This window comes from Convolutriloba macropyga, chromosome 4 (genome assembly GCF_964194025.1).
Source record: "Convolutriloba macropyga chromosome 4, txConMacr16.3, whole genome shotgun sequence".
Lineage (NCBI taxonomy): Eukaryota > Metazoa > Xenacoelomorpha > Acoela > Convolutidae > Convolutriloba > Convolutriloba macropyga.
The window spans coordinates 65959230-65972060 of NC_134471.1; the positions used below are offsets into that span (position 1 = coordinate 65959230).

The following is a 12831-nucleotide window of genomic DNA, read 5'->3' on the forward strand; positions in this document are numbered from 1 at the left end:
TTTTTTCAGACAGCCGAGACTTTTCAAAAAAGCTTCATTTTAGTTGTGATAAACGATGAATCAGTCACAAATAAATGGTAGAAGACTAGCAGGTATACTTAAGCTAATTGTAAGTTTTGCTTGTGTTGGTTTTCTTTAGACTGCAGAGACAGCGTTGCACTATCTGTGCAGAGGAGGGAACAGTAAATTACTTCAATTGGTGGTGGAGTATCTCGGATCTGCAAATGTACAACTACTTCTCAACAGACAGAGTCTGGTAAGATAATAATGAAAGAATACTCTAGTCCAACTCCGACGCTTATCTTGCAACTTTCGTGCAAATGACGTTTATGTTGCAAAAGGCAAGTTCCGGAAGCTGTTTTTGCAAGCGACTTGTTGCAAGATCTTGCGAAATAGTAGACATACATCAAAAAATTTTTTCAAAAAAAAGCGAATTTAAACTTCCCGGGTTGCTCATCATACAAAACTCTTAGTAGTCATACTAGGTCATGTATGACTCCTAGTAATCATACTAGGTCATATACGATTTCTATGAACTCTTGATAGTCATACAAGGGTCATACATGATTTCCTAGAAAATATACAGGGATAATACAAAAAATTTTTTAGCCTAAAAACTGTTTAAATTTCGTTTTCTATCGAAATTGAAAAAAATCTTGGAATTCATACAAGGTCATATATGAAACATAAAACATTGACTGGTGCCACAAATTCTCGTATAATGTAGTCAGAGGACATACTAAATTATTGAATTGCATTTGCACTCAACATTTGATTCATTGTGGGCACTAAAAACAATAAACTATGTAATTTGAACATATTTACAAAACGAATTTGAGGTTATACGCAAATTTGTGTGTATGTTTGGGATCTTTTCAACAATTGCCCCCCCCTTTGGTACCTAGTAGAGAATCGCCTCCCCTTTTGTGCTATACTTTACCACAATATTACTTGACCTACACTTTAGATAGCCGAATATTAGTTTAAGCGCAATTGCGGACCGCTGTTCATGGCCATGCCTCTCATGCGCTGTGGGATGTAATCCGGAAATCGCGGGTCGGTTATCGCGGCGAAGCCGCGACGCGCGCGAAGCGCGCCCACCGACCCGCCAGTCGGAAATTCTTTTCGCTTTGTATTCCGGTTCGGCTAATTGCTATACCACGGTGTATTTTATTCTATTCAATTCAATAGTATGTGCATGCGTGAAAAGTTATTAGTCGTCTCTGATTGGTTAATAAATAGCTCGCTTAAATTCTATTCAAGAATAGCCCCCCTTTTGCAAAAGGGGGGGCAATTGTTGAGAAGATCCTATGTTTCTTATAAGTGGGCTTTTATAGGTATTAGCTGGCTAGTTAGTGCCCAACTTTGCAAATTATATTGTACGTTAGGGTTTTTTGGCGGATCACAAAGTGATGTCGGGAAATCACATAGGTGATGCCTTATCAAATAAAATTTGATAAAAACATGAAATGAAAAAGATTTATGAAAAAAAGATGTATGATTTTGGTAATCATACTGTGATCATATATGATTTCTTATGATTTACTAGTAGTCATACAACGAATCGTACTAGGAAATACGTTATGATTTGTATGACATCATATATGATCCTTATATGACTAATAAGAAGACCCGGGTTTAAGTTAATTCTTGGCCATTTCTTTTTTAATGAATTGAGTCAGTTGACCTAACGATTTTTGGCTATTAAAATTAACTTGGTGAAAATCATATTTGGTCACTGATGTCAGCCTTCCGAGACCTTCGGATGAAGTCACTACAGAAGATGAAGTCACTACAGAAGTCTGGCATTCTTCGATTCAAGAACCGCGTTGTGCTTTACGTAAAATGCCAGAATTTTGAAGTGACTATCGCAGAGTCACCTCTTCTTGCTCGAAACCCAAACTTGCTTGTTCGAATTCTAGCACTGATTGTAGGTAAATCTGGCATATCAGATTCTGTTGTCGCAACAACCTGACATTTTCAATCTTGCACGTTGTTGTTTCAGTTCATAATAATGACCACATTATGAATATCAACTAAAAAAGTTTTCGGGAAAAACAGCCGCTGCCGAAAACCAACTTCAAAGATGACTGAAAAAACTCCCAAAACGTTTTTTAAAGGAAGATTAAATTTGCACCCAGAATAGCAATGGTTAATTCTCCTCAATCTTCAGATAGACTAGGAACAATTTGTTGTTCAGAAGAATCGGGAGAAACAAAACTCTAATCCTGGTGCAAAAAAAATGTGGAAACCCGGCATTCTAACTCTAAGTAAAGAATTATAGTAAAAAAGAGAATTTTCATTACGCCGCAGAGATATACCCAAATCTTCACGGGTAAATTTGCACAATCTGCGTATCTCTTGTTAGTTTTTCCTATGTAAATACATTGAATATGCAGCAATGTTGCAAAAATAGATACTTTAGCAATAACAGGCAAAATTGAAGGGAAAAGCTCAACTCGTGTTCGCAAAAGTGTTCAAGTTTTAACCGCGACGAATTTGAGATACAAGCTGTGTATCCCATTTTTCGCGCACAATGTATCACGAATCTCTTTTTCGCAAGTAAGGTAACTCTTTTCCGCACTAAATGTATCTAATTTTTGCATGAAAGTATCTTTAATCCGCAATTAATCCCAACTTAAAGCGCCTAGTTTAATAATTGATAGCAATTAGGTAACTAAAAGTGGTTTACATGTTAATAATTTACCATATAAAGACTTAAATTTAACACAATATTTTAATTTGATGTGAGTTGTTGACCGGAAATGGAATTGGCTTCACCCAAAGACTGTTTTAGGGTTTTTAAAGCAAATTTGACAAATAAATTAATTTCTGAAGAATACCTGTTTCTTTCAGGTAATGAAAAAGTAAAATAGCACTAGCTGAAGTTCTTGATGGTCGCCGCACTATATCTCTATGGTTTTTCAGAATTTTAATTGTATTCAAACATCTTTGTTTTAAGATGATTTTATTAAAATTTGACAAATAATTTAAGTTCTGAAAAAACCCTGTTTCAAAATTTTCTCTTTAACAAGCTCCAATTTTAAATTGACTACTTCATCAAAAAACACTCGGATTTAGTTTAATTTTTTGTCTATAAACTATATTTTGTCTTGTAGCAACTACTTAACGCCTCTTTTTTTCCATAACAAGATCAAATGGGACAGAAAAAAATTTCGGTAAAAAATCACAGGTGAATTCATTACTGTTTTTTTCTTGCTAATTTTGATTTAATGAGTTATTTGCATTTAAATTGACCAATTGAATTATTAAATTTAGTTTGTTAAAAAATTTTTTGTCAATTTACAGCTTTATAGATCTTTCAAATCTGCGTCTAATTTGGATGACCATTATTTTCACTGAAAAATCCCTCCATTGTTCAACCGCATTTTTGCGTCTCTTTACATTTTCACAGGCTTTATTAGTTTTTGAACCAACATTTTATTGCGCCTATTTACGGGCATATAGGTGTTTGTCTTTAATTTTTTTTCGTCTATTAACAGGTGTACAGGTGTCTAATAATTTTTTCTGGAAGTTTTCTTCATTCTGCTCTCTCTATGTACATTTTAAGTCTCATAAATTTTATATTTGGAAGCAGTAAAGAGGTTCAAATCACATATGAAGTGACTTCCACTAATACGCAACAAAAACCAAAATTCTAAATAAATATATAGCGTCAAATCATATTTGCATGCTCTATTAATAAAGCCTTAAATTACTTTCGTAATTCAAATTGCGCTTTTAATTAGGCTCAATTCCGAATTAGGGATAATTTTTTTGCAAAAAATAGATACCTTAAATGAGCGGAAACGTGTTACAAGACTTGTCACCTATTTTATTATTTGAAAGATTCTCAATTTCGCAAAAAATAAGATTAAAAAGCTTGTCTAATTTCGTTCATTTCATGTATCTATTTTCGCGCAATCTTTACTAAGGCGCAAATTTTGCGGTATAGCACTGCGTCGTAATGTTCATGCAAATAATCACAGACAAAAATTAGTAACACAAGAAAGCTATAAAAAAAACCGTTATTACTAATTACAACCAACATCACAACCAAAGAACCCAATATTCATGCGTTTTGATGAATAAACAGGCTCAAACATAATTAATCATTATAATATACATGGCAAAAAGACATCAATATCAGTGCCAACAATAGTGTTAGACAATATAAGGCAAGAAAGACAAATCGAGTTCTAAAATTTAAACAGCACTAAAAATTAAGTTTATTACCGTTTTGTATAAAAGGAGGAACTATTGTTATTATTCAATCCTTAGATCTCTCATGTAATTTCATTTCGAAAACTGTCATTTAGCAGAGGTTTGTTTAGTTGAGATCATAGAAAAAAACTATTATAAATTCTTTGATTGAAAGTGAATTCTTTGCCATTAAAACATGACCAAATTTTCTAGGAAAACAATGCTATGATGATGACAGAGATCCAATTGGAAAAAAACTTTCTTGTTAATTTTCATCAGAAATGGATTCTTGATGTTTCAGTTTCTAGGTAAGATGTTTCATTTTTGTAAAATGTTTGAAGTTTACATATTTTTTCTATGGGTGTCAGCGTATCGTGTTTGGTTGTTTGGTTACATATAATCTTTGTTTTCGCTTATTAATAACAGTTAAGCTCATGAATTAAGTTGAACTGAATGGTAAAAATACACAAAAAAGGCACAATTGTAAATCAATCTTTTAAATTGGGCTGGAAGTTTTCATCAAAGAAGTTGCAAGCACTAAACACAAACTTTGTAAAAACTAGTTGAGTTCTATTTTTTTATGCTGGCCGTTGTTTTTTGTGAGACTAATTTCAATATAAGTGAAGACAAACAGAATAATGAGTTAAATTCTGAGCACTGTAAAATGGATCGACAAAGCTTGTTGACACGAAGAGCAAAATTCTGCCTACCAGCCACGGAAATCCTCCCTCTGTCAAGCTCATTTTGCCTATACAAAAAACCCGCTCATCGTTTGAGAGAAAACCCTCTGAAATTTATTAGTTTTGTTTCCAACTTTCGTAAACCATGTTCCAAATGGAAAGGAAGCAAAAAAGTAATAAGTGAGCACAATGTATGTATTATTTTTGTTCCTTCAAACATTGTAGCAATGCTTGAAGGTCTAGGTACAATGCCGTTCAACCCCTCAAGTTATCACTTTGAAGGTCATTATATCACAACTCTGTTGCACACATTTATGTTAAGCCAAGCAGCAATATCGCAATTTAGTCTCGAGATAATTGATTTACAGACTTTGGCAATATAAGAGAAACCCCCCCCCCCCCCCCCCCCGTTAAAAAATGCACTTCATACAGTTTGTTAATTTTTTCTGAAACGAATCCAAATTTAGGGTATAATTGAATGGTTAAAGGGAAAGCGTGATCAAAAATGTTTTTGAATGAAGCAGAAAGGCACCAGATAGATTCAACGAGGCAAAATCGGATCCAACGAGAATTTGAACTGTCATGACGATCCAATTTGAACGAGCAAAAATCTGACCAATGGTCTTTGCGACCTTGATGAGTCGCTGATCATAAAATATTTCGGTCAAAACCGGCTTGACAGGAAGGAATTTTAAACGAAGACCTTGGACCTGATGAGAAATGTTTTCTTTGAAAATTAGTATCCCTAAATGTAGTGGGTAATATATGTTATGCGGCCATTTTCTAACCGAAAGACGCTCGCATAATATGTGTTATGTGATCAGCTTTCGTTTAGAAAGTCGTCGCATAACACATATTACTCACTACTCATCATTTTGTATTTTTTCTAGGACGGACGATCACCGCTTCTAGTAGCATGCGAAGAAGGTCACTACTCTCTTGTGAAGATACTCCTGAAAAACAACTCCAGAGTTGATGTCTTTGACGAGGTCAGTTAAAGAACTTAATAAACAATTGCGATTTCATTTTGCGATTTTTTTTGTTATCAGGACATCATTGATAAAAAATGTCAATTAGGTAATTATAACTCAACAGGTGAACAAAATAGTTGTCGCTGTTGTTTTTATTTTTTTTTCTGATTGAACTTTGTTTTATCTGACAACTTTGATAACAATAAATTTGACAATTGAAGATCAGAAAAAATGGTAGAAAAAAACTTATCTTTAGGATGTTTTTAAAAATTATCCTGAAATTTAGTTTTTCCTACCATTTTTCTGATCTTCAGTTGTCAAATTCAGAGCTATCGAATTAAATCAAAATTTAGGAAAGTTTGCATAATTTCAGCGTGGGAACATAATGATTCAGCGCCATAAAAACTTTTCGAAACATTGAATTAACGTCAAAAAGGTGCTAAAACTGAGCCAAATTTTTGGTGAGAAAATCCTGGAAAAATGTTGAAAAAGTTTTATTTCAGCATCTCCAGCGTGTAAGACCAAATTTTCAACACAATTTCAGTAAATTTCCGCGCATTCAGCGCATTTCTTACACAAAATTGTACGCTTACACTCGCTGACACCTCAACACGGTAAATTTATCGCAATACTTTCAGCATGGGAACGCAGCTCTTCACTGGGCGGCAGCGAATGGTCACTTAGAGACCTGTGACCTGTTGCTGAAGATGCAGGCATTTGTGAATGCCAGGACTAAGCAGGGAGTCACAGCACTTCACTTGGCAGCCATGAATGGACACTTCCGATTGGTCAATCTACTCGTGGTAAAACACCACGCTGCTGTCGATATTGTCACATTGGTAATTAAACACAATTTAGCCCAATTTGAGTCTCAGCTCTTGCCACACGGGCTGAGAATTTTGGCAAAATTATTTCAAATTAGCCGTAACTAGCGTTGACAAGTTAGAAAAATATCCGCTACATATTTTTGGGCAAATTTTGAGTTTCTAAGCATAGACGTTGCATAAATTCGACGTATTAACCGTCAATCTTACATAATTTTGCGTTTTTTTTGCGTTGACATCTCGGCCCAGGCATTTATCTTTTTAAGAAACTGTACTTTGAAATAAAAATTGAAGATGTTGATTAGATCTGGATGACTTTTTTCACTACATTCTCACAATGATATATTGGAACAAAAAGCAAATGTGTTTTTAGTATTTGTGGATCATTATATGTTGTCGGTAATTAGTTTCTTGTTTGAAAAGATCTTAAGAAGATATAGGCCTTCAATCGTAATAACTAAAACATGGCCAAACTTGTTGCTGAACCCTTATTGACAAAGTTCGGCGGATTTGTATTATTTTCGCAAATAAAGCATTCATACCTATAGGATTACAACTGCAATGGGGGGGGGGGGGGGGGGGTTCAAACGCGTCTAGGTCTGAGACTATCAAATTTGGCTGGGCTGCTACAGATCACACAATACGGGATCTCTTTATGTATGCCAGTCAAACTTGACAAAAGATATAACAAATCGAAGGCAAAGATATATGCCTAAGACCTGTCTGTGCTATAAGTCTCAATTTAAAGTAGTTGGGGGGCTGAAAAGTTCAATTAATTAAATAGATAGTTTAAATGAACAAGCTTACACTGAGTAGTATTAAACCGGGTTGAGCTGTTACTCGATTGTGTTGTTGTTAAATGATTGTGTCGTTGAAAACTTCTTCCAGTTGATTTCTCACAAGTATGTTCTGTTGGAAAATTTGCTAAGTTGGAAATCTTCACTAAAATTTCTGTTTAAATTTAGGAATTTATTTTGCAAGAAAAATGAAGCAGTTGTCTGCTGCTCGTCGCTGGCTCTGTTATTTGTCTCTCTAATTTTATTCCGTCCCACTTCGCTGAGAGAAACAATTAATTCCTCTCAGCTCCGTTTGGGCCGATAGGGAGCGAATCACAAACTCACGTTCATAGTGAGGTGCTTCATAATTTTCCTATTGGCCGAGAAGGCAAGAGAATTAACTCTTTTTTATCTCACGGAAAAATTATTGAAACTCCAAAAAATAATAAAAATCTAAAAAGCTGAGAGCATCAATTATTGATTTCGTAGGCGCCTGTTTTCTGCTTTTCCCCTCTTCTAAAACCGCAACAATTATGGTTTTCTTGGGGGCTTTTTATGAGACTCTATTGTCTTTTCCCCTGAAGCAATCTGCTTCATCTTTATTGAACTTGGGGGGAAAGATCTGCATTGCAACTGTCAAAAGCAGAAGTAATTTAAATCAAAAGAAACTGTGGTTTTACAGGCCGCCTACGTTCAACAATGTACATTTTCTATCCTGGATATAAGCCAGGAGATCCAGGCCTAAAGTTGTGTTATTTAAATAAGTCGAACTGAGTTGTTTAAATACTTGTGTACTGGTAGTCTTAACAAGCGTTAGTTTGTTTAGCGCGCGGCGAAAGAATGGTTAATTAGCGCCTAAATACGTTCGCTCTAATGCGGGATTAATTATCCGCTCATTTGTAACGGCTCTCGTAATACTACAGCTCACCCCGATTTTTAAGATAGAAAAGAAAATGATTAAAAAAAAGAAATATATTGCATCGTATATAATTTTATTGCGCTTGAGACATATAAATGAGTTACTACAAGTTCAGACAGTTATGAAATTAATCGCAAAGGGCGATAATGGTATGCTATAAAATTAATCGCAAAGGGCGATAATGTTGTGCTGTATTATTCGAAAAATTCTGGGGGCAAAATGACTGGGCTTGGCACTGGACTGTTTCCGTCGTCCATTATATCAACCACTTCCACTACTTCGTCTCCATCTGCATGCTTTTCTGTATTTGATAGTTCCTTGATTATCCTTTTTTGTTTTCGGTTCTTCTTCTTTTGTTTATCTACTTGAGCGGATAATTGTTTGACTTGTTCAATGAGTTTCTTATTTTCCGCTCCAAGCTTCTGGTTAGCTGATGTAACCTCCAAATGTTTTCGTGCATATGCTTTATTGAGTGTTTTGAGGTTACTTTCCTCAGTCTTGTCAAGCTGTTTTGAGATTATGTACTGGCGTCTCCAGTAATCGTCGCTTGTTTCCTTTTCTTGCTTGTCCAATTTCACTCTCAGTTGTTCCAGTTTTATTGTTACTTCTTGTAACTCGGTTTCCTTGATGAAGAGTTCTTGGCGGAACTTAGAATTTTCAGATATCAGAGATTCTTTCGATATTTCTCCTACATGGTCAGATGGCGTCGGAAAAGCCGTGATTGCGGAGTAGGGAACGTTTGCGTATACATCCAACTGATTATTTCTAACCAAATAGGTTTTTTGTTCATCACTCCTATTCTTAATTCTCCATACGTTGAGGTTGTCGGGAAGTGAGAAGTCTGGTATGATCGGTAATTCACGACTTTTTGCAAATAATTCTTCACCTGTGGCAGTGTTTTGAATCTTGACCTTATCTGCAATTTTGAAGTTGTTGAATTTTGTTTTCAGTGAATATTTCAAATTCGTTACAAATCTTGGGTTCTCAGGATTGAATTCATTCTCCCTGCTTTTTTGAACCACCAGGCATTTCTTTGTGTCCTTTCTTTCTTCATCAGTCATTAGATCGTTTATATTACTTAATTTCCTTACTTTATCAGCATGGCTTGACTGGTTTGGAAATTCGTAGGGTCGTTTGCGACTGACTTGCCAGTTGTTTTGGGGATCATATTGGTCCTGTTGTTCTCGCATTGGTCGAAATGGCGGAGTTGATGACGGTTTCTGTTGATGTTGTAGTGTTGGTTGTTGGCTTGATGAAGATGGTGAAGCAGCGGGGACGATTACACTTGAGAGGTTGTGCTTGATGCTCATTTTGTGGTTGAGGTTTTACTGAAGAGCGCCCAAGTTGACTGGGAAGTGCTCTTCGATATCGATGAGTGCGAGAAAGAATTCCCAGTGCATCATTCCCATGGTGACTCGAGTAGAACCCTCACATCCACGTTCGTAGTCAGTATAATGTATGATTATACAGGGCTTTATTTCTGCAGTGGGAGTTTCAATGAATGATTTCTCGAGGGATTCTACTTTGACTAGTCGCTCACCAAAGTGGAACAGCATTATAGGAGATCTAAATTAAAAGGGATCTTGGAACCATTTAAAGCTTGGGATACATTTATGAAGAATGTCCAATAGGGGGAAGATGGTGTTAAGGTAATGGTTCCATCAGTCCAAGTGTTTAAATATTCAAAATGGAGTATTAATTGTGGGATTACTCTGTTGCTTTTTGTCGTGACAAATGATTTTTCAAAAAATTGTATTTGTATAAGGCAGTTTTGGTATGAAAATATCATTGCTGCTTTTAATTGTTAATAGTTTCCAATTCTTTAGTAATGAAATCGTTTGGAGAACAATCACTTTTCGGCAATTCAAAATAAAGATTGTGAGGTACACAGTTTGGGTTTTCTAGAATAAATAGGAAGAATTTCCAATGAACTGAAAGAGGATTAATACTTATTAAACAAATTTTTTCACTTTGGATTTCTTTGAGCGTTACTAGCATAGTAGGTACAGGAGTTGGGTATGCATCAAAAGATCGTTGAATTTTTTGTAACTCTACAAATTTATTGTTAACTGCAAATATCATAGTTTAGAATGATACCTAAGCAATGTAGATTGGATGCTGTACTTGAAATACCGAGTTCTCTTTGAATGCTAGAAAAATGGTGAATTCGGCGAACTGAGGATGAGTAATGAAAATAGTTAAAAGTCTGTAAATATTTGTCATGGGTTTTTTTGCGAAAGTCATTATACTTATAGCGGAAACATAGTATACGGCTAATAGCTCAAAATTTTGGTTTCCGATTCTGATTTGTAGGTTTCTATTAGTTAAATGAATCATGTTGCTGATCTAGCTCATTTGGCAGACTATTAGGGTCGAATTGTGCTAAATACACGAAATAGTTCCAATACAACGAATGAGGGGTTAAAATCACAGTATCGTTTTCCCAAGTGTCCCAAAACTCAAAATTTATAACGATTTGAGGGAAAATGTCTCCGTGATTTTCTTCAAAAGTTTTCTTTATTTGATAAATTGTAACGAGTCTATCTTGAAACAAAAAGTACATTAATGGAAGCGTTTTAGTTGTTAATTAACTTATTGTTCTTCATTTCAAAACTATGTATAAAAGTATGTAAATGTAAAAAAAGGATAAAAAAGGGTGTGTCAATTATTTCTGAAAAGAGGATTATTGACAACGATTGATATTTATAGATAATATATCAATCGGATTCACTGAGGCAAAATCGGAGTATGGGAAGAGTGCAGGCAATAGCTAGATAGACATAGTTGCGATTACATAGTTGAAAATGGATTATAAGAATTAAAAAGCAAGGAAGGAATCCACACATGTCTCTTACAGGAAAAGTCAAAGTCTAATAATATTTTTCTTCAAACGCTTTGAAACAATTTTGTATTCGACTCCAATGTTTACAAAAGTAATTGTGTCATCAATCAGGGCTCTTAACAATGAGAAGTATTGAAAATTTGAATGCGGTACGTCCAAGTCTATAATGTCACTGAAGTAGAAAGATGCAACTCTAATAGTTACAGTAGTTTTTAAATCGGAAAGACTTGAGGATAATATCTGTCCGGTGTATTGTCCAAAACGAATGAATAAAGCGTTAGGCTGTTTTATGAATTTGGGTTGCATAGCATAGCATCCTTGAGGTGTATCTAAACAAGATATTAATTAATTTATAGAGTCTAATACAAATAATTTTTATTATTTTTGAGAGAAATTATTTTTTTTATAAAAAAGATGATTTTTTTATTAACAGCTTTAAGGAGGTGCCACCACACTTAGAATGGTTGCATCATTTTGTGGTTGTGGTTGATGTGACGCCAGATTTGGGTATTCTACTTTATTATTTTCTGTATGACAATGCTCATCAATTTTATTTTCTCGAGGTTGATTCTCAACGCATTTGTAAGTTTTTTCTATTGTGCTGTAAGGTTGATAATTACTAAGCGGTAAAAAATGATTGTTGTTCTGCGGGGCCGACGGTTTGGTTTCGTTAGAGAATACCGGTGTAAAGAACGATAAGATACAAAGATTATATGTTGCTCCTAATAGAATTTTCCAAAAACCCATTGTTTTGTTGGATATTTTGTGGATTTCGAACGCTCTTATGATTGTTACGATTACATCAGTTAAGAATTTTATGCACAAGAAACAAGCAAAATAAACTCCAATTTTTTCCAGATAAAAAGTGATGATTCCAAAAGTGCCTTTGAACTGGTCTGTAAAAAATGTAGGTGAAAGAAGAGAATCTAGATAAATTTGTCTGTTAATTCCCATTGCTGACGCATAGATATCTTTTTGAGAATAGTCTATGCTTCTTCCTTCTAGAACTTCTCTTGAAATTTTTGTCAAAACAGACTTTGAAGCTTCCGAATGCAAGATATTGTCCCAAAACGATTTAAGTTGATTTGGTGTGTAAATTCCGGCACGTTGCGATTCGTAACCGGTAAATTTTGGAATAGAACTAATAACTCTTGAAGAGAATATTTTTGGCGGTTGTAAAGGAACAGGTGCTGGCATCAAATGGTACCATGAATTTTCATTATCAATATCTAATTGGTAGGCATTTTTGTAGCCTCCAACACAATCTACTTCGTTTGCAAAAGGGTAGGTTTGTCGAGTAATTGGGTCGACGAACATTGTCCTACCATCATAATGAATAGGAATCCTATCATAACACTGTTCAAGAACCTGAAGTGGTGAGTTTCGTTTTGGACAGTGGTACAGCCAACCTATGCTACCATCTGTGTCTAAGAACATCGAGCGGTTGCCGGTTAACATATATCCAGCTAAACGATTGTTTTGGATAGCCTGCATTAGTATCATTTGTTTTTGAGTTCGGTCAAGTTCGCATTGTTCTATGACCAAACCTTTCCATGCTTGTTTTATTTGCATGTAATTATGATATATGACAAAATCCATTTTTACCGCAAGGTTAA

The 12831-nt window shown here is 35.0% G+C and overlaps 1 protein-coding gene across 1 annotated transcript in view; it reads left to right on the plus strand.

The window, feature by feature from the left end:
• LOC142338137 (uncharacterized) overlaps positions 1-12831 on the plus strand; it is a 244331-nt gene that overhangs the window by 70112 nt on the left and 161388 nt on the right. The window contains exons 16-18 of the mRNA XM_075387771.1: positions 140-256; positions 5774-5872; positions 6493-6693. Coding sequence (XP_075243886.1) covers positions 140-256; positions 5774-5872; positions 6493-6693 — 417 coding nt within the window. The remainder of the gene's footprint in view (positions 1-139; positions 257-5773; positions 5873-6492; positions 6694-12831) is intronic.